The following is a 22,777-nucleotide window of genomic DNA, read 5'->3' as shown; positions in this document are numbered from 1 at the left end:
GGCACATACATTTTGTTTCATTCATGCTTCCTGTCATTCTTTGTGGAAGCTGTTTCTGTGCATTTGGCCTAAGAGGACCAACAGTTTGGGGCTTAAAAAGACGGTACTTTTGAGCCAAAGACATTCCATTTTCCAAGCCCCAGACTGTAGGGGTTCTAAGGACCTGCTGAGATGAGTCCCATCAGCAAAGAAAACCATTGTGGGGCATTCAGAAGATCTGGGTCCTTAGTAAATTAAATGTAAATCCATAGGTTTATTTGGGACACCAACACTTTCAAGGTGGAAACATAAGAAGACACACTGGTTCCTGCAATACACAAAAGTTTATTTTTGATTTTTTTTTCTTTTCTGAAGGCAAAATATAATAGAACTGAACATCAATGAATTTTGTACAACAAAAACGGCTTTTAATATGGAACAGACAGTCCATGAACGATTTAAAATCTTGGAATGGCTTCCCTTTTTCAAAGTCATGCTTTCTTGCGGTCCACAAGGAGTTGGCACGAAGAGATGGTGGCAGCCCACTGGGTGAGGTGAGTGGAAGGGCGGGTGGGCTTCCCTAGATCCGCGTCAGCTGGTGCCACAGGCTGGATGGGAGGATGCTTTCCACTTTCTCCATGACAAAGTTTAAGGGGGCAAACAAAGTGCTGAGGAACTGCGAAGAAACCAGAAAGGCACAGAGTCAGGAGAGATCCCTTTCAAGACTATAAAACAAACCTCTCCGACCTATAAATCTTGGCATTATCAAAGTCTCAAAGGCTACAATTTTATATTTATGTTATAGGAAACACAGGTTGTTGATCACACCTGCATGCCAGCCCCCACCCCCAGCTGCGATAGGTAAGGGGAAGAAGTGTTTGTGGACTGCCCCTTTCACTCCTGACAGCTGGCCCACAGTTCCCAGGCCTTTGGATCTGTCTTCAGGATCTGCTGGCTGTGCATGCAGATGACTAGTGCCATCAAAAGGGGCTGACAGTTAGGCAGAAGAGCTAAAAAATTGTGGCACTTCAGACCACCTGCCTCCCTAGCTGGGTATAGAACTCATTTTAAGGGGAAAAGGCAATTTTAAAAAGTCAAGTTTGTTATATGGTTGTGAATTGCTTTGGGATCCTATTGTGTCCCAAACACCTCTGTCGCCCATGCTCATTTCTGAACTACCTGCTTAGTGGAGTGCATCATGGGAGCCCGGGGGAGGACAGCAAACTGGCCAGTCTGTGGATGACATGTCCTTGTTGAAGAAGGGCTGCTCTGAGGAGATCTTTGGGATCTCTTTCATTTGGTTTCTAAACTCCTTTTCGCTTTTCATGTAGAGAAAAATGCTCATTAACTGTGCCTTTTAAGAAAGCCAGTACCTCGCCTGAGACTCAGGTAACATAATCTCAAATTTGTTCTGATTATGTTCTTGTGAAGAATTAGCTTTATTCCACAAATCATCCAGCATCTGGCGGAAGAGGTCCCCTAACGAAGCTCTGCATGAGAGGGAGGTGTTTGGGTGGTTTCCTTGCTCTCTGTCTCTACTGTTCAGAACCAAGGTATTAACTTGCTAGGGTTCAATACCTGATTCTTACACTGTGGAGTCTCTTGTCCTAATCCCTTGTTCTCAGCAAAACACTGTCTACACCACCAAGGATTTCCCAGAGAAGCATAGTGTAGTATGTAAATACATATGCAGAGGGGGAACATGGTTCTGAGCTCAAAGTAGTAGTATACTTAATGAAGTTAAAACAGGTTTCCCCATATGTTCTATGGATTTCAGATCTTCAAGGGTATGGTAGGCAAGTTTCAAAATTCACTTGACCTCAGAATCTTTCCTTCTTTCTTGTTGTTAAGGACCAGTAGAACATTGGGGAGCCTGAGTGGCTCAGTCGGTTGAGCATCTGCCTTCAGTTCAGGTCACGATCCTAGGGTCCTGGGATCGAGCCCCGCATCGGACTCCCTGCTCATTAGGGAGCCTGCTTCTCCCTTTCCCTCTGCCCCTCCCCCTGCTTGTGTGTGCACATGCTCTCTCTGTCAAATAAAAAAATTAAAATCTTAAAAAAAAGAGAGAGAGAGAACCAGTAGAATACTAATTGTAAGGTCTGTGACACATTATAGCTGGACCATTAAGTGTGATATTACAGTCAAGAAAACTCAAGATGGTATAAGATTTGCAATCCTTCCCCCATGTTGTGTCTTTTACATCAATTAAATATGTTTACTCTGTAAGGCACCTAAGTGTTGGATGAAATATAAAGGAGTCTAGAACAAAACTCCCATTGTTAGGAAGCTCAAAGCCTGGGATCAAGGGGAAGGGATAGGTGGCCACTAAGACCTTCACACAGCAAAGTACTGATACCAGATAGAACATCATAGAATGGAAGATAGAAGCCCAAAGAAAGCACCAGGAGGGCTCAGAAAAGGGAGAGAATCCATTCTGTTGAAGGATCAAGAAAAACTTAAAATGAGGCAAGTGAAATAGAGCACAATGGATGGTTGGGGTAAGGATGGTAAGGAAAGAAATATAAGCAGGTGAGCCCTCCAGGCTCAATAAACAGCTGGAACAGAAATGGGAAAGTAACTGGTATGATCAGAAGGCAGTAAATAATTCAGCTTAGCTGAAATAGTTAAATAGTTCAAAAGTAACTAGAAGAATTCTAGTTCTGGGGAGGGCCCAGAATGCCAGGTTGGGTTTGGAGTTAAGAAATAGGCAGGTTAGTACTTGAGCAAACGTGGATGGCTCTTTCGTCAAGTGGGTGTTAGATATGTGGCAATTTCTGGTAACCTTCTGAAATTGTCCTTTGTTGTGTGCACAGAACCCCATGGGATGCTCACCCTATCGCCCAGGAATGAATACTGCCCAAGCTGCCTCTGAGAGAGTTTGTAAAATCCCAGTTATGAGAAGATTGTTTATCAAAATCCTAGTTATGAGATTTTGTTTGTTACCAGAGACCACCAAGGCTCCATAAAACACAGCATTTGCCTATAAGACTAGTTCTATAAAGAGGAGCTAGGTGCTGAAGTAGTCTGGATAAACCAGAGATTCCGACAGGGGTTGTCAGATGGGGCTCATTGAACAAGGCAATATTGCTGGTGAAGTTATTATACCCTAAAGACTTGACCTAGACCTAAAACAGACTTAGAACCATCAAAGTTGTGATGGAGCGGGTAAGGAATACTGAAGTATTAGCCTGAGCCACTGCAGGGAGATGAAAGGCATCGCTCCAAGTCTGTATTCTGCGCATTTCCCTCACTACACATGGGGACATCAGGGAGCCTCAGCTTGAGAAGCAGAATAAATGGAGAGATCGTTACAAAGTTGGTTCAAAATAAGGCCTGTTTGTTTGCTTTGTTTGGGGCACTGACCTGACTTGCATAAAAACAACAAAAAGTGAGGCCTCTGAAAATCAAGAGGGGAGTCTCCAGTCCTGTTTGGTGTCTGCAGTTGCCCCTTCCCATACTGCCCAACAAGTCACAGTGGGCCCTGCTTCCTTGGACTTCACGTGCACTTCTCAGTAAGGTTCTACAAGAGAAGTAAGTCCTAACACCTCTAATATATGCGACGATGTACTGTTCTCCCTCACATCTAGAGTGTCCTGTCTTTGGGAGAATTGAGAAAAGAATCCCGAGAAACTTTTCCTAAAGATCCTAATTCTCTCGCAGCACCCAAGTTGAGAAGTGCACCTTTTATTAGTAAGCTACCTTCCTCCTTAGCACCTCTCCCTGCATCCTCTTCCTCATCCCTCACCCACAGGGAAGCAGCTGACCACGCGAGGAGGCATCTGAAGCTGATAAGCCCTCTCATTTAGTAACCAGATAAAGGGTAGTGGCTTTCATCAGGAGGTATAAAAATATGTTTGGAAGAGGCACCTTGCTTAGGATGTTCATTCATACTTCTTTGAATGTTTGAAAATCAGTCAATACTTTTTGACCAGAGACTCAACCAATGCACAGAGAAACAGCAGTTTCACTTAAAGACTTGGGAAATTTACTGCCTGAAAAGTGAAGTCTGAACGAGCAACACCAGGCAGCCCGGGAACAGCTCATCTATCTCAATGTCCACAACTTCTGTCCAGAGGGCAGAGACACACGGTCCAAGACACACCGTGATTCAATCAGTGTCTTAGGGTGAGAAAAGGCAACTGGACTAATAAAAAAGAGAGAGTGACACTTCAATCGCCTGGTCCTCCTTTTCCTGAAACACCATTACTTAGAAGAAGGTCATGGCTCCCAACATGCTCCGTTACCATTCAAAATGCCTCTGCTTATCTGAATAAGTTCCAGGTGCCCTATTGCAATCAGACAATTGACATTTCACTGTAATCAATATCAGACTTCAAAGAGGTCAAGGCCTATAAGTGAAGACGAGAGTCAGAAGTCAGGGGGCTCAGTCTCCATGAAGGAGAGAGATCAGAGGAGGAAAGACAGAGCCCTTCAAAGCCGAGGGGGTCATAATGCTGACCTTCCCACATTCTGTGAGGGGCTGGGTTTGGAACGATAACTTCTTTATATGAGCAACCTTATCTTGGTAACCAAACATTCTAGGAAGAGTTAGTCTTAAGTCATTGAGGTCGATTAGATTAGGCGGGGAAAGCCAGTTCTGCTCATTTTACTAGTTTCCAGTGGCTCACGCTTGGCTGTGGGCTTCCTCACTGGTTGCGTATCAACGTATAAACACACTAGAGAGTTCCCAAGCTGCACACGGCCTGGGGGGTGGCAGTGCAATCTCTCCGCATCTCCTACAAGTCATTATCCCAGGGACATTATCTCCCCAGGCCTGAGAAAGTCATTTTCACCAGCTGCAAATGGCTGTGGGCAGCCTATGGGGTGGCGGTGATAACCTGCAGGGGGCTTCTCGAAAGGCCTGCACAGTGACAGGGGTGAAAACTTGGGGGAAGACTCTAGGGACAGGGTGGGCAGGAGAGGGATGGGGCCTGTCTCCTTCAGGCCATCCATCTTCCTTCCCCACGAAGTCTCTCTAGACATTTTGAAAACTGTTAAACCTCCAGGAAGGGCAAGATGAATGTGATCTTCCAGACAGAGGTTTAAAAGCGAATTTATCTAAACTATATTTCGAAATTAGGAGTAGCTGACCAAATAACCACACCCTGGCAGAGTATAAGCTATGAGGGCCATAAGGCAAATTGGTATTTTATTCAATCTTTTGATCTAGACTCAAAACCAAAGCTGTGGAAACATTAAGTGATCCATAATGAACACATCTCTCTGAAATCCTGGAGGCAGTGGAGGCTTTTCTAGAAAAGACCCAATCGTATCCTATTGATTATCCTCCATTCCTCTCAAGGCCCTCCGTGGTTAAAGCAGCCGTGGGCAGTTCGTCATTCCATTCAATGTGGCAGTCCCGGCCCTAGCGGCACACCTGAATCACCTGAAAACTCAGATGCCCACACTGCACACCAGGCCTCTGAAGCCAGCATCCCCCAAGGGGGAAAGGGGGGGCAGCCACTTGTCACTCAGAAGCCCCCCTAGAGGATTCCAAGGTGCAGCCAGGGGGAAGCCTCCGAAGCCTAGAAAGCGACCACCTCAACAGCTCTGGCAGCACACTGCGTCCTGGCAAGTGGCTTCTCAAATGTTCAGCTTGCTCCGGACCAGTGTTCTTAGCAGCAGATACAGTCCTCAACCGCCATCCTCCGAAACTGCTGGAATCCTTGTTAAAAACACAGATTTCTGGGTGCTAACACTCAAGATTCTGAATTTCCGGTGGTGGGGCCAAATGAATTTTATGTACAGTAAAGGTCTGTTCTGATCCGAAACTCCCACCAAGTGCTATCTGCTTGTTTAATGAAGAATCCTGGGAAAATGACATATTGGGACAAAAATGCTTTTAAAAAATGTTTAAGAGAGGGACATTTAAAGGAGGAAGAATAATTGTCTAATGTTGTAAATATATTCCTGTTTTAAATTTTACTAAGTTAAACTCCAATCTATTCAGAATTTTGGCAACTATTTTTACTCAGAGTTTGGCTTGGGGGTATAATAATGAATAGTAGAGGTCCATAAACTAGGGAGCATCCAACATGGGGATCCTGGGTTTAAAATTCATGGTATATACAGAAGACTTAGGGAAATTTGAGATGTTCTACCAATAGACATTTAGAGGTTAGAGGTGGCCATGAATATATTAGCTGTCATAAGAATTTGCAAGAAGGAGGAGACTTGTTGAGTATAGTTTTGGAGGGCAGAACAGGAACAACAGGTGCATATTAGAGGGAGGCAGATTATATCATGTAAAGAACACTTCTGAGTGATCCAACAATGAAATGGGCTTTGATGTTAAGTAGGTGAGTTCCCCATCACTGAGCTATTCAGGAAGAATCTAGATAACCTCCATCACGTTACTGTTGAAGGCAATTTGTTTAAGGTCCCTTTCAACTCTAACAGTCCATGATTAAAATTACAAAAGAGGAGAAATGCTAAACTGTATCTGATTTTTACATTGATTCCTTCTGCAGAAACCACTACCATTTATTTATTTAATAATCATTTATTGAAAACCTACTATGTGCAAGGCACTGTGCAAAGCTTTGGGGATACAGAGGTGAGGAAGACACAGTCCTGCTCTCAAGGAGCTCACATTCTAAAAGGGGGACAGACAAGTTTTCAACAATTATAATATGGTACAATAAACGTGATAAAATAGGTATTCATGGAATACTGTGGGGTCACAGAGGAGAGACCTCTAACTCAGCTTAGGAGAAACTCAGAAAGAAAGCTGAGTATAAAAGAATGAAGAGGAGTTAGTAGAGTGGACAGGCTGGGGTGGTGATGGGGAAGGGCATTCCATGCAGAAAAAACAGCACGTGCAAAGGCACTGGGGTGTACAAGAGCCTGTGCATCTGGGAGTGATGAGTAATTCACTATGGCCTAAGAGCAATGTCTGTGCAAGAGCTGGGAGACATGAGGCTGAAGAGGCAAGCAAGGCCAGATCGTAAAGGGCCTCGCATACCAGGCTAAAAGCTGAGACTTTATCCTGAAGTCAGTGGGAAACCTCTGGAGAAATTCAAGCAGGGAAGTGACATGCTTAGACTTGCAATTTGGAAAGATCATTCTTGTGTCAGTATGAGAGAAAGCCTGGCAGGGGATGAACCTGGAAGCAAGGAGACCAGTTAAGACTCTTGCAGAGGAGTCCAAGCAAGAAAAAACAAGACCTAAACTAAGAGAGAGAGAGGCCATGGGGAGAGAAGGACGGGAAGAAGAGGAGAATTACATTTACTGAACGCCTAGTGGCTTACGTTAGACCCGACACACTGTGGAGGCCAAGACAGGTAGGATGTGGGGAGTGAGAGAGAGTTCAGAAGGGCTGCTGCGTTTCTGGCTTGAGTAACCGGGCAGACGGCAGTGCCATGGGCGGAGGTCAGGAATACAGGAGGGGTGGTTTTGGTGGTGGGGGAAGGAGGGTGATGAGTTCAGTTTTGGAAATGTTGAGATTGAGGTGCCGGTGGGATTTCCAGTTCATCTTCAACACGCATGAAAATACTCTGGCAATTCCAGTCCCTGAGCTCTGCCGAGCAGAAAATGTCAATCATCTGGAAAGGGATTAAATCAACCCAGCCAAGTTAGAAATCATCCTTTCTGACTCCACTCGCCTTGAAATCAGAATGGAGTTCCAGGGAAACAACGGACACTCTTTTCCTTATTCCTTCTGTTTGAAGCTCATCTGTGACAAAATCAGTAAACTTACCCTCCCCTGCACGTGCAGGTGAAAACGGTCGGTTTTCAACAAGGAAACGGTGGTCCTTGCGTGTCAAGTGTCAGTGCAGACAGCTCCTCTTATTAAAGCTCCTCTCCTCAACTCTCCTTAAAGACTCTCACCGGATTTCCATATTCTAAATGTCGTGTCTGCATACTTCTTAATACAAGTTCTTAATGTACTTCTTTAACTACAAGCCCTTCACACCCTCTCAGCTCGTTCCCTAAACAAGCTAAAAGTTCGAAGCCATTAAAATACTTTCTATTTAAAGTCTTTGAAAATGTAAATCTCATCTTTATTAAAGGAAAGACCCACAATATCTAAAGATTAGAAATAATGTCATTCAACCTACAAAAAAACGGAATAATTTCCCACACATTTTTCATTTGCTAGCATTCCCTTTATTATTTATTTAATCCTTTCAGACTTCATGCTTTTTTGAAATCTGAGGATTGTTTGTTTGTTTGTTTTTGGTGAAATGAGGCAAGGCATGCATTAACGAACAACCTACTTTCTCATTGGCCTTCAACTTTTTGATTCCACCGATGAAAATGAAAATTAAACAGCGAGCAAATGATAGATAGACGCATATCCTTTTCTACACGACACTCCTTTCTTTCTCTCATGCTGCTTTCCTTGGCTTCCCTTGCCCCTGGCCTCAGGCTCCCTCTTGGCAAATACTCACAGCTTTTGCGAAGACCCCCATAAGTTCCGGGAACTGATGTGTCAGGAGGGCCAGCATGGCTGTGAAGGAACACAATCCGGCAGTAAAGAGAATGAAGAAAGGAAGCTCCTTCTTTGGGTAAACTGAGACTTCATGGAAAGCTGTGGAGAAGATCCAGAGGGAAACATGAGTGCCAGAGTGAAATGTGTCCTCAGGGCGTTTCTGTCTGTGGGACGGACTCTTCCGGGTTGTGGCTGAAGCCTCTTGGAAGCGCAAAGGGCAGGGCACCTGAATGGGCCAGTGCCACCATGTGAGCTGGCCTCTGGCCTGCCTAACTGCTTCTGCCGAGCCCACAGTCAACCTTCAGTGCTCTTCGTGGGAGGCACAATAGGGGTGATTTGAGGATTTTGCACATTTGTGGGGGAATAGTAACATCATCTCTGCCTAATACATAGTACAGCTTTCTCAAAAGGAAACACAAAACAAAAACCTTATTCACATTATAAAATATGTGTTCGTTGGACAAAACCCGGAAAATCCAGAATTAAATATACTGGGGAGAAAAATCCTTTCTCTAGATTTTTACCTTCCTGTAATTTTTTAATCATTATAATGAGGCGTTATTAGCTTATCTTGTATTTTTTCCTGGCCCACTCCAAGTATGTCGGTGCAGGGAGCCACCCTGATAGACATTCTGCAAGGACCTCACATGCTGGCCAATGCAATCTGCAAAGGTTGGAGATCAAGGCCATGGGGGTCATCTGGCACCATTGTAGGAGACTCCTGATAAGTATACTTCCAACAATCACCAAAAAAAGAAATCACTGGTGCTCTTTAGAGCACCTTTCATAACTTTCAAATGTTTGGTTTGGGGAAACCAAAAGGCAAGTGGCACCAATGCCAAGAAAGCGGACTCCCTGCTTTCTGCTCACGGGATGGCGGTGAGCCCCCAGGGAGGTGGGGTGCTGACCAGGGGAGCTGGGACTGGCCCGTGAGGAGAGATCGGCCCCAGCGGCAGGGGCCCTGGCTGCGAGGGCTGTGAAAGTGCCTGTGAGCAGTACTGTCTCTTGAATCAAAAGGGTGCAAGTGCTCCATTTTCCTCAGGAAATCCAAGATCTAAAGGCCTTTCCTCCACCATTTAGTTCCCATTACTTAGAACCCCAAACAATGATCTGCTTGGCCTGAGACTGAGGGTGGAGGGAGTAGGGAGGGACAAAGCAGAGACAAGCTTGCACACCTGAATCCGGTGGCTACCTGCTAGGATTCAAAGGAAGGGTGGAAGCACACTCAGGCCCTAATGTCCAATGAGGGGGCTCTGAACGTGCAAAATGTGGGAAGCATTCCAAATAGTCAGCCCTCTTTGTATCCACACCATCCTTGCTGTCAACGCCCAACCCCCGAAAGATTTTGAGGGGAGATCAGATTCTGGACCACTGCATTCAATTAAATAAATGAGAGTCATAATTTTCAATTTCAGGTTTATAAAGATTATTCCTATAAAGTTTAAGAGCTGTAATCTTGTTCTAAGAGTGAATCTATTCCCATGGAAACTTAATTGGACTCAATTAAAACATCTTAAAACTGTGCTTTTCAGAAAATTGCCTTTCTTACCAGACACAGAAATCTTAACAAGGATCTCCCTGAAGGGGGAGTCCAAAGGTAAAGTGTGGGCCCATAACAGGAATTTCTGAAATCAAATCTAATGTAGTGTGAGGCACCAGACCCTTTTTCACAATAAAACTCAGGCAAGGAGCAGCACATCACTGAGCTCTCCCAGACCCTTAAGTAACAAACAGGACATGGCCTCCGGCTAGCAGACAGACAAGGGAGCTGCCTCCTGCTGCTTCAATATGAGACAGCAATTCGTGCTGCACCCAGACCCCACCATGCTGGAGATTTAAGACAGGCTCAAAAAAGTGGGCACTGGACGATTTACTATGCATCCAGGGCTCCAGACGTACCCTATTCCTCGGGGCTATGAGATAGGACGTAACTGGGGCCAGTCAAAGGGAGGAGGTGGCAGGAGAGAGGACAAGAAAGAAAGAATAACCAAAATTCGGAGTTTATTATCTGAGGGAGAAAAATATGTCCTAAGTCAGGGCCACATGAAAAGCCTGAACATGATTCCTGCATACAGTATGATTTGATAATAGCTATTTAGCAGGACTTGTCAAAACAGTGTCGTATTACAGTAAACCGAATCATACTTTCCACACGTGGCATGGGCCATCAGACCGCTAGCTCGTAAGGTTCTCGAGGGCAGGGCTCCCCCTCTTTCTGCTGCATACAGTGCTGAGGCTGCACGTGTGCTCTGCACATGCCACACTGGCTCACGACGTGCAACCCACGAGATGCTCACGGGAAATCCCTCTGGCCAAGAGCATTGCATCACCGCAGAGAGCACGCCCGCCCGGCCCACGGCTCTGCCTCCGGCAATGATGCCAGCGTCCTGGCGCCGCCCTCCCATCCGTGACTCATCTGCAGCACCCTCTGAAGTCAGCGCTTCCGCCTCACACTCCAGTCTGTGTGGACCGCATCTGACCAGCTGGGTGACGCAGGAAGAACCACGCACGGTGGGCCAGCCCACAAACAGCCACCCCAAACTAGTGGTCTGTGCGCTCAGGCCAACCAGCACATGAAGCCTCTTCATCTCAACATCGGTGCTTGGAGGTCTTTCCCTTTGATGAAGCTGCAGAGACTTGGAGGAGCAGGATGCCAGACCCACTCACAGAACTCACTTTAATGCACAGGCTATCAAATAAGGACAGGGTTTGGGAGAAGAGTAATAAAAGACAAGGAACATTATGAACATTTATCATTCCCACCTCTTCCCATCCCCACACTCAGGCACAAAGAGAGGAACACAGAGGGGAGACTTACACGGAAGCAGCTCTCGATCTGCTGTTTCTGTACAGATTGGGTAAGGATAAAATAGATGCCCCTTTTCCAAGGGGTAAGGGATCATCCGAAAAGCTGAAAATGAAAGACAATATGTCAGAGGTTCAATATTTGTCTCATAACTTCTCAATTTCAAAAAGGGGCTTTTGAGCATTTTTATAATGGTAAACAGTTCGACAAGTAACTCCCAGAAAGGATGCAAGAGTTACCCAAACTCTGAGTTATGTGCCAGATAAACTGTCAGAGATGCATTATGATGTATGACTCACACATTAATCTCACACTATATATTCTGGGCAAACCTCACAAAACTGGGTGGGGATGGGGTGCAGAGGAGTAGGGAAGCCATCAGTTCAATGCCCAGGATTTCCTCATCTATAAAGTATTATTAAAATGTCATGAGCACTAATTCAATACAGCTCAACTGATGGTAATAACACAAACCTGGAATGAAATGCTTCCCCAAGAAGCAAATGTGGATTGACTTGTTGGAGCTTGTTACAGATGTACAAATATGAACGGCATTCTACCATGTCTATTTAAAAAATACATCTAGGTGGATGAGAATTCCAAACAAGATGGACAAAAACAAAAACAAAATCTAAAAATGCATGACTCGGAAAGTATTTCTAAACTTTATATGAAACTTTTCAATCTTCAATATCATGTGGGGGAAAATGGATCTGGAGAGATTGATTGTGTTTTGATGATGTCAGGCCACCTAAATTCTGCTTTTGTGGCTTCAGTTAACATTAGGTCTCACACTGAATTATGGTTTTCCAATCAATCCACCCCTCTCCATTATCACGTGTGCTACACCCCCTGTTACGACATCATGAGCATGTTAGTCTCACCGTTGCTATGAACACAGTGCTCACGGAGTAATTTTTCTTCAACAGATGTCCTGTAACTACAGCACACTGTGGGTATAAACTATAAAACCTGCACCCTACACTGGCAATGTCAGGTAACAATCCTTGCTTTCGTGTGTGTCAAAGAGGGGTGGGGAGGTGCCACACAACAATCTCTTTTTAGTCTTAAATGCTGTATTTCAAGGAATCAGAGCTACATCCTCAGCTGGGTAACTACCTATGCCTTCTCAAAATGCCGTCAATGTACATATTTATCTTTTGCATACTTATTTCAAACAGGAATCAGAAACAAAGAATGTTCTCCCTCACAAGAAATGACAAGGTTCCATTGTAACCAGCATCAGTGCACATATGGTATTTATTCTGGTGTCTGAATATTATTTAAAAGTAAAAACATTATGTATGTGATTCCAGCATGTGGAATGCAGTCCATCTACACCACAGTGGTATCGCTCTGAGGTTACAGCACATCGCCATGGAGAATATAAATCACTGTAAACGTGGGATTAGAGCAGAGCCAGTTTGCTGGCAGTTTGCTGAGGTAAAAATGTTATCAATTTTCCTCTTGTAACAGAAACCTCTTAAACAGAGATTAAAACATTAAAAACACCCCAGACTTTAACTCTTCTTAAAATGAAAGGCTCATCCTAGCTCAATCAGACTTTTCTTTCACGCAAACAAAGACGACTTTTGCCTACTAAGACAAGAGCAAGGGGTGCTCTTGGCACAGGTTGTTAACTCACAAAGATCACTGAAGAAACCAGTATCTTCTACAGGTTTGCAAGACAAGGAAAAAAAGTTACATAACAAAACAAAAACAAAAAACCCAAAACCCGTTTCAGTGTCTTTATAGGATACACTAAAATCTCTTCTGGGAAGTAGTGTGTTTAAATTTAAACTGCAATATGGTAGGATTTTAGTACCATTTCCCATAAATGAAGACTGCTATGAAACCATCCCAAAAATGTGGGAAAACCTACGTGGAAGTTTGTGTGTGTGTGTGTGTGTGTGTGTTTAGCCCAGATTCTCTATGTGCAACAGGGCCGGTGTAATTAAGAATCTGTTCAGGGGGCGCCTGGGTGGCTCAGTCAGTTAACTGTCTGCCTTCGGCTCAGGTCACGATCCCAGGGTCCTGAGATCCAGCCCCGCGTCAGGCTTCCTGCCCCAGGAGCCTGCTTCTCCCTCTCCCTCGCCTGCTGCTCCCCCTGCTTGTGCTCTCTCTCTGCCTGTCAAATAAATAAATAAACTCTTTAATTAAAAAAAAAAAAGAATCTGTTCTGGTTCACGTGATCTAAATAAACCCTCAGTTTTCAAAGTGGCTATAAATTTGAATGCTAAATTTTATTCAAAATTAAAGTCAGTTTGCATTTTGGGAAGCAATTTTTTAAATGAAATATAGGAGTGCAAGATCTTGAGAGTGTTCAACCATAGAAATCAAATGGTTGGTTGGTGTCTTTTCAGTCAGATGCCAAATCTTTTTTGCAGCAGTATTTGGCATGCATACACAATTCCGTGCATCAAGTTAGTCGTTTTCTTCTAATCAGTTCTGGTCTTTTGGAGAGGGTGGAGACAGAGATTATATACAACTTACACACACACACACACACACACTTCCTGCACTGTCCTCCCCCGGCCCCCCATGGCAACCTCCATGAGTGTAAAGATGCTTATGGTGCTCTTAAAATCTCTTTCTCATGTCAGTTGTCACTTACATTGAGTTCATAAAGTAAGATTAAGCTTTTGGCTTCACTAAACAAAAGCAAATACAATTTCTGTTTGCAATTCTATCCTTTACCCACCCTGCTATGCAGGGTCCAGTGGAGTGGGAGATAAGCGGCGGAGGGCTGGAGAGGGCAGGAAGAGGCACTGCAGAAGTCTTGCCAGCTTCACCTCCCACCTCCTGATCCCTTTCGCCCAAAAGACATGTAACTGCTCCAGAAGAACCTCACTTTAGCTGAATGTCCAGAAATTTTGCAAGCGCAAGTAGTAACACCCGGATTTGACGGTGCAAATGAGAATGGAAAAAAAGGCATCTGTTTTATGAATTTTATCTGTTTCATGAAGGACTATAGACCTCCTAAAAATCTTTGTCTGGAAAAACATACATTTCAGAGGAATTAAAAATATACATGTATTTGGTTAAAAACAAAAAAGCCTGGCCACTCTGAGTTAATACATGGGACACAAACGGCGTTTCTGCATTGTCTTCTGTGTACCGTCACCTCCCTTCCTGGACTTCTGTTGTGCTGGTGAGGAAGGGGCAAAACGAAACTGGGAGTCAGTTAATGACCACATAGGGCCCCCGCAGTGAAGCCTGAGGCATTGCACTGCCATCTTCTCTCCCTGACCAGAAACGTTTTCTAGGCTCCACACCTATCAGTGCTGGGCTCACCAGAGACCCTACACTAACACTGGAGGAAAAATCAAGAGAATCAAAGAAGAGACAGAAGGATGGATACACGAACAAACTAATTCCCGATTTTCCCAATGATTTCTAATGACCTCTCGGCCTACCCACTCTATACACAAGGATAGAAGATAATATCCGATATTTGTCTATGTTGCCTTTTCAAAGAGGATCTCAGAGAACTTTATTATATAGACAGATTACTTGTAACAGCAAGAAGTGCATTTGAATCCCAGCTCTACCTCATCAAAATGCGAGTGCCTTCCTCATGCACCAAGGATAGAAAAGTGAGCCACACATTGTCCCTGCGTTGATGGAGCTCACGGCCTACAGCAGGAAACAGACGATCCAATAATCGTGAAAATCAGTGTGAAAGATCTCCCTGCGATGGCGCTTCTGTGCTGTGTATAGCTAATGGAGGAGCTAACAATGAGCTGAGCTTGACCACGCTAAAAACTATATGACTGGATGGGTCATTAGTCTGTGTCTAGTCTCTTTGTCTGTAAAAATGAGACTACAGACCCTGAGAAGCTTAAAGGGAGTAAGTGTGGCAGATGTAAAGGTATCTAAACATGGGGCCTGATGGCGCAATAAAAGTTAGTTTTCTCTTGATAGTCCTCTTCTACTAAACCCACAGTTCCTACTTTGTTGATCAGGTCATACTCTTGCTTCTAAGTAAAAATGCTGCTTGTTTACAAACAGCTTAGAAGTGCAAACGATAGAACAGAAAATTATCATCAAAACACAGATTTTACATTTTCACCCTTGACTGTAGAGTAGGTAACTGGCCATAAAGGCTATTTTTCCTTTGTGAGGCATTTGAGCACAATAATAAAAAATTCTAAAGTCAAAAGCCCGGGTACTGATCCACATTTTTTCACTATCTAGTTCTGTGGTCTTGAGAAAATCACTTTCCCTTGGTTCAATGATGAAGAGAAATTCTAGAGCTTTACAGCAGATTCACTAATTTGTTGACGACCCTCAACACTCCAACACTCTGTTCCTACCTCCACGATAGCACTGCTTGCACGCATACTACACATTATATAGATGTGTGCTAATATACGCATATGTGGGGACATATGAGCAGATGTGCGCGTGTTTATGCACACACATATTAATGTTACTCTCAAAGCATTTCAGAGTCCTAGTCATCCTTGTATCGCCAACACAATGCTGGGCACAAACAAAGGACCCAATACGTGTTCACTGAATAGAGGAATACGTGAATTAATGCACAATCAGGAAGAGACAGAGTTTTCCTTTTAAAAACTCAAATGGATCCAAATTATGGTCAGTCACCACGGCAGAATAAATGAAAAGAACAAGCTGGTTCTATTGGGCAGTAGGTGGGGGAGGCACTGCACGATACCTGGAGACTGCTTGTAGTGTAAGTTAGCTATGACCAGGAACTTTAGCAGACCATTGATTTCTCCCAAATTATAAAATTTAGCATTAGCTCTATGGGGTGAGGTGTGGGGGAATCTCTCTTTATCAGTCCAAAAGGTGCCAGCCCTTTGGAGGAAAGGTCTGGTTAGTGGAAATGCCCCAAAGACCACATCTTACAGCAAGGAACATTTACCATCAGGTTCAAAGAGAATAAATTAGAATCAGAATTTCATCCTATGCTTCAACAATGGGCCATTTTCTCCTCTCAAAGGAAGTACTCTGCCTTAGTCCCCCTTAAAAACACCACCTTCAAATCTTATACATTATTTAGTGAATTCTTTGGGAAAAAAATCTCCAAAAAGAAAATAAAGAGTCTTACTTGGTCAAGTGGGAAAAAAATGGAAACAAAGAAAAGCTAAGTCATTTACCCCATGGTACTTGTCTTCTGATATACAGAACTAGAAAATTAAATCTTAAAGTTCACAGCTGCGGTCAGCAGACTACCCTGCTTTATAAAATAAATAGAGCCAAAATGAGCCTTGGGAAAAGATCGAGGTAGGAGGGAGACGAGGCCACATCAGTATTTAATAGCAGTAAAACAGAAGATGTGCCATTTAAAATAGAGCCCCATAAGGTGCAGCATTGTTGTAAATAGACCCAGTACAAATGAGATTGCTCATTTATATAGGTTTTGTATATTCGACTCATACTTGCAGCAGTGTGCGTGTTTGTGTGTGTGTGTGTGTGTGTGTGGATAACCAGAACCTACAGTGTTTAAAATAAGTGTAATTCAGATAAGGTGGCAGCTGTATAATGAACTAAGAAATGTATTTTTAAATCCTGTAAATTAAAACTTTTCCCCTTTCTTGATTATCTTGACTTTGAGGAACATATTGTGCAATTTCAGGGGCTGGGACAGTGATGAATCATTTTAGAAACCTTTGAAATGCTGATGTATTTGTGGTTGAGGACTCAGGTTTTTTTTTTTTTTAACCACCATATGTTTCAAACCCAAACAATCTCTGCCATGCATCAGCTGGACTTTGGGGTTTTATCAAAAATGTGAGTTATTTCAGCCTGATTGGTGGGAAACTCACTTAATTCCACAAGATGACTAATGCTCCAACATAATAAACTCATTAAAAAGCAAAGAAAAATATATCTATCCCCCCTCCTAAACCAATACTTTTGACAGAATGTTTTTTAATCTCCAAAAGATCAATTAACTATAAGAATACTCATTTTTAACATGGGAACTGGTGAGATCAGGTACTGTTACCTTCCTCCCTGAATTTCCTTTCTAATGAAAAGGGGAAGTTGGAAGGGAGTTGGGGAATGGCCTTAAATTTCAGAAGGAACAAAAAAAGGAAGGACAAAACCTAAACTACGAGGCTGGCGATGTCAAAAGGCGCCACCACGTGGTCCACTGGAGGAAGTGCAGCCTCTTGCGTTCAGGCACAGGCTGTCCAGGGGACCTCTGAAGGAGAAGGCGCCCTTCACCCACTGTAGCTATCTCAACGCAACGGTCTTGAAGCCCGACAATCTGGGATGGGGGAATGGCATTCAGTATCATCAGTGATTCACAGTTTTCAAAAACTGGGTAAGTTAAGTCAATACCACTATAAATAGCCAAGTCAGAATTGTAATCCAAGTCTTCTGATTTAAAATCGAAACCCTGATGCTTCCATTTAATTTAACTTAGAACGGACACAAATCTAGAAGTGATGTCAAAAGATTGCACGTGACTGTTTGAAGTTAAAGTGATGATTCTTTCTTCTGAACTGCATGAGAGATTTATAGCTTTGCTTTTAAAAAGGACCAAAACTTTGTATTGAAACATCATTTTTATAAATATATGTATATACATATATACACATACATATTTGTGCTTGTAGAAAAATACGTATGCTTGTTGAGAAAATTTGAAAAATACAACCATGAAGGAAAAAAAGAAAATCTCTTAAAATCCACTTAATGATGTATTCATTTCCAGTCTCTTTCCTTTGTTTATATGTAGAATTTATTTATTTTTTATAAAATTGGGCCCATTCTATATTTAAAATGTTTAAGGCAATATTCACCAAAAGAAATATAATTTTATATAGAAAGATTAACTTTCTAAACACTAGAAGAGGAATAAGTACACCCGAGCCTGTAAGTAGTAGTGCAAATCGAAGGCTTCCAAGCAAATGTTTCAGAGATAACTGATCTTCTTAAGCTTAATTTATTCAGGAAAGATCTAAATAGCTGATATTATAGAAAAGAAGAGTGAAGAGAAAGTAAACTTGAGTTTACATCCTGGCTCTATCAACAGTGGCTGCAAAACTTGCAACAAGCTGCTCATCTCAATGACTCCTCTTCTAAACAATTAAGGCGGACACCTCTCTCCTGTCTAACTAGAATGTTGCCGGGAAGAGTACATGAAATGATGGACAAACCCTCGGTAAATTACCCACTTATACACATACTCTTCAAGGCGCTTGGTATTCTCCAAGGTACTTAGTGCCTACGAAGCACTCTCACAGTTCTTGTCTAGAATTGAAGTATAGCTTTCTTTTCAAAAACTGATAGTAGTATAACTTCCTTGGAGTGGTTTCTATTTATCTGTAAGGATCAAATGCAGACTTTCCCTTTCCTTGAGGTCCCTGACTGCCTTGCTATACTGGTTTATGTCTAAAAATTCACCTCCTCTCTTCATTCCAAAGAGTGTTCTGCCCATCTAATCTCAGGGAATTAATTATATTCCCCAACATTATCACCCTGCTAGATTTTGGCGCTCACTAAGTCACTTCACATTTGTCCAAATCCCATGGTCCTTCCCAGCTGATCCAAGGCACTCCCCCATTGGTACCCAATTATATGGGTAATTAATTTCCAAGCAAAATTTCTAGTTATTCCTCATGGGATTTTTTTTTTAACCGTTATGCCATTCCTAACGCCGTTCTCTATCACTTCTTGCCTCCCGTTTTAATCCTTTCTATATTACTGTAGCTTTCTTATCAATCTGATCCAACTGGTAAGCTTCTTTTGTTAGGTTCCCAAAATGCTAATCTATAAATATGTCTTTATTTGGTAAGTCAACCTATCCATGTAATTTTTTCCACAACTAACCCTAGGTGAGGCCTCTCATGTTCAATCTTGCTGGGCTTTTTTGATCTCTTTCTTATGTTCAAATAAAAATTCCTTTTGTCTTTTTTGGATAGAACACCTTAAATGCAACAATAAACCAAACCAGGGGGGACTGTGCACACCCCCACACATGCCCTGAGTACAGTGTGCTGTCTTAACACAGGACCAGGGCACCAGGAGTAGCTTACTACACTTAATGGAGTGGGGCTGGAAGCATCAACCAAGTCAATGCCCCTCAAGTTATAAATAGTAAATTATTTAAGTAAACTCACTAGAAATTCACTAAAGAAATCTTTTCAAAAATGAACAAAAAAAACCCTTTCAATCAACTTGAGTCTCATTTCTGTCAATTTACTTTTACCCCATTCCATTTGGCTGCCTCCCCCCTTCCTGAATCCATTTGGATTCCTGCTGGGTTTGGGATGGGCAGGAAAAGGGAAGAGCAGAAGATTATCAAAATGAAAATGGAAGCAGCAAAGAAAGATAAACAGAGTGAAAGGGATTAAAAAGGCATTCCTTTGTGAGGCTGATCAGAGTAGGAGTGAACTAAGAAAAAATTATCACAAGACTAATACTTGTTTTGTTTCCCTATGAGAGGGGGGAAAAACACCCCACACTACATGTTGTACTTGTTTTGCTTAATAACAGTGTGCCAACGCACATATTGTCCAATAATCTGTAGTCTTGGGCCTTTTCTCTCAATTTACGTTCTTCCAAACAGCCCCACCACTTAGCACAGTGTCCTTGCTTATGACTGTCCTAGATCTTCAAGGCTTGGCTCAAATCTCATATGACCCGTAAGGTTACCCATGACTGCTCCACCTCTCCCTTTGGAAAAATCACTGAGCAGCGGTTACATGCTGGTTATTCCTCCCAACTAGACGAGATGCTTCTCCAGGACAGGAAGCATGTCTCACCCACAAATGAAGTCTCTTCTCCTTACAAAAAATGATAGTACCTGGCACATGCTCAGACTGATTATCGCTACATCCATCGAACAGACATCATCCATTAATACAAGAATGTGATACCTGCCACCAAACACTGGGTCCTGTGGTCACTGCTCTTGCTGCTCATTTTTTTGGCTAACCTAGCTCCAGTGGAAGATAACTGTGGCTCTTTAGCCAATCCTCCCAGAAAGGCTATCCAGAAGTGGTCATCGGAGCCTAGCCCAAGGCCAAACTCCACGCCAAAGATTCCCAAAGAAGCTGAGGGGGTGCCCAGGCCTCCGAGGGTTTTCCAGTTACAGAGTGCTCCTCTGCCAGAACAGTCCCGATTCATCCCATCCATTGTATAAACTTGCTTTTTTGAGGTATAGGGATGGCATCATCACAGTAACACCCCCCACCACTGGCAACTGAAGAGTCTCGATAATTAACCATCATCTCTCAGTGATGGAACATTGCAGGGAAGAAGAGCTATAGACATGCAAATCATCATTATTCATCATGAACACTCGGGATAAAAACAGTTTTAGCATCTTTTCATGCTCTTAAAAAAAACGTTTCAAAGAAAGAAAATTACTTACTGCCTTCCCACGTACAATGCAAAAGATTCAAAGCCCCTTCCACCCTCTTCCAGTGCGCCAGATGAAAGAATGCATATGCTATTGCTTCACTGTCCCCTCGCTTCAGGATATGTTCTGGGGGGAGGATTAAGCTTTTCATTTCTAGTAGGTACTGAAATAAAAAAGGCAGGAGACAGATGCATTAAAACATAGTAATTTGGAATTCAATATTGAGAAAAGAGAGGTTGATCTCCCTAAAGCCACCACTCATAAGCATTTCATCAAACCTGCAACCTTGTTAGTACATTTGAAGGCAATTACTGAAACATCCAGCAACCCAAAGTTTGCTAACAGATAGTTAGCCTTGTACTAGTTTCCTACAGTGAAGATCAGAGGCTTTCAGGGTAAGATACTCTAATCAATGAAACATATATAGACTCAAAAAGCAATAATAGAAAATTTAGAAGACACAATAAGTTTGCATAATTTTGTTACCAGAAACGAAAATACATAAAATGGACACATGAAGGTTAAGAAGTCATAGGACTGAACCCACCAAACTAGAGAGACTTGAGACTGACTAGCGCTGCCCATTATTTTTTTTCTATACAGATTTACCACGGAGAAGGACCTGGTCCTGTGAAAAGAGCCACCCCTTGCTGTTCAGATGCAGGAGGAAGGAGACGTGGCAGCCTGAGCATAGGAAGACCCCAGGGTGGGGAGCTGTACAGACCCCAGACTATACTGTTCTGTTAGATCCTCTCCCAAAGACTGAAGGGTCCTCAGCTTATGCCTCTTCATTCCTATCTTCTATGAAGGAGATGGGAGCACAGGGCCAGAATGGATTCTTTGGTGTTTACTATAGAATAGAAAGGGAAGCAAATTTAGGGTGGTATTTTACATTTGCAAATGTTAACTTCTTTTTGCTGGCTGGTTTCTCCCTGGGCTTCACTCCTCACCCACACACACATACACACCATCACCACCAACCACCATTACAACAACCCATGCATCTCCTTTAAAATGGAGATTAGCAGATGATGGAGGGATGTGTTTAATTAAAATGGGACAAACACAGCAGAAAGAAGTGATATGAGAAGAGATGTTCAACAGTTTTAATGTCAGAAACAATTGCCTGAGGATTTATCTACCAGTGCAATTTATGAGAGAGGGTGAAGAATGGAAGAATCCTGATACGTAGAATGGAGATCAAGGTACACTGTGTTCTGTTATCTCACTGTGGATTTACGTGCTTTGGGCACTCTGAGTGCAGTTGCCTTTAAGTTTCCTCTCCCGTTGCCACTTCTGCTATCAGGATGCTCTTGCCTGGCAGGAACCCAGAGGACACAGTCTGGCCTCTTGGTTCAGCAAATGAAACTTCCCTCACTCTGGGTCTGTTATCTGAAAAATCTCTAAGCCTCAGGCCTCAAAAAAGTGAGAAAGCCTATCCAGAGTGCAGCAGAGAAGAGTGACAGCCATCACATTTGGTGGTGAGGGCGTGGGAGGGTGGGAATAGAGGGCCCTCCCCTTCGACAGAAAGACCTCCATGGGAAGGGCTCTTCCCAGGCCGTTCCATGAAAGGTGTTGATTACTTTGATGGGAACTCCTCAAGTATGAGTTCCAAAAGAACTTTTTGGTCATATGCCTGTTTGAATTCTACAAGTCACTGCCTTCCTCCTTCTCCTTGTTTTAAAACAGTGCAGAACAAAAGTCTTTTGGGAAAAATTACAATTTTGAGTTACCTAATAATCCAACCGGCACTACATTTATAATGAATAGCAACCATAGTGTAAAAGTGAGTTTTATGTTCAGAGATATTTGACAATCCTCTTGTGATCTTGTTACCTTACTCGAAGCTATTATACTGTATGTTGCAACCGCCCATGATGATCTTAAAAAACTCCAAGGCAATGAGTCATGGGAAAGACATATAACCTGTAAAGTGCTATAAATTGTATTAATTGTTTCAGAGTAAGAGAAGAAAGATCATTTGGTTACTCTTAATAATCATCAGGAGTACAAAGGAAAGGGAAATTTTCTTGCCTAATAAGAGCCCTAGAGTAAGTCTTAATTTTTGAGTTTCTAATAATTATTTATAGCTAACCTGCCTACCAAATAGTCAATTTTTAAAGAAAGAACACGCTGTGTGAACTTTGAAACAAATAAAATGTGAAAACCATTAGTGCATGTGTCCCAGGTATACAGAAACCTCTTCAAGTCCCTG

The 22,777-nt window shown here is 42.8% G+C and overlaps 1 protein-coding gene across 12 annotated transcripts in view; it reads right to left on the bottom strand.

Moving 5' to 3' along the window:
- Window positions 1-304: 304 nt before the first annotated feature.
- The window catches only part of ST7 (suppression of tumorigenicity 7), a 249,393-nt gene continuing 226,920 nt past the window's right edge, over window positions 305-22,777 (bottom strand). For 5 of the 12 annotated variants that reach the window (XM_034670994.1, XM_011222612.3, XM_011222611.3 and 2 more), the window contains 4 exons: window positions 20,575-20,725; window positions 11,232-11,324; window positions 8,373-8,512; window positions 7,295-7,523 (listed from right to left, as the gene is read on the bottom strand). In XM_034670994.1, coding sequence (XP_034526885.1) covers window positions 7,404-7,523; window positions 8,373-8,512; window positions 11,232-11,324; window positions 20,575-20,725 — 504 coding nt within the window. In that variant the 3' untranslated portion in view covers window positions 7,295-7,403. Of the gene's footprint in view, window positions 656-7,294; window positions 7,524-8,372; window positions 8,513-11,231; window positions 11,325-20,574; window positions 20,726-22,777 lie in introns of those variants that run through there. The other 7 variants (XM_034670971.1, XM_034670988.1, XM_034670978.1 and 4 more) reach the window with 6 other exon arrangements.

The sequence above is a fragment of the Ailuropoda melanoleuca genome, chromosome 1 (genome assembly GCF_002007445.2).
Source record: "Ailuropoda melanoleuca isolate Jingjing chromosome 1, ASM200744v2, whole genome shotgun sequence".
Classification (NCBI taxonomy): domain Eukaryota; kingdom Metazoa; phylum Chordata; class Mammalia; order Carnivora; family Ursidae; genus Ailuropoda; species Ailuropoda melanoleuca.
Note: the sequence above shows the minus strand (reverse complement) of the source record. Positions and strands in the feature narration are given on the sequence as shown.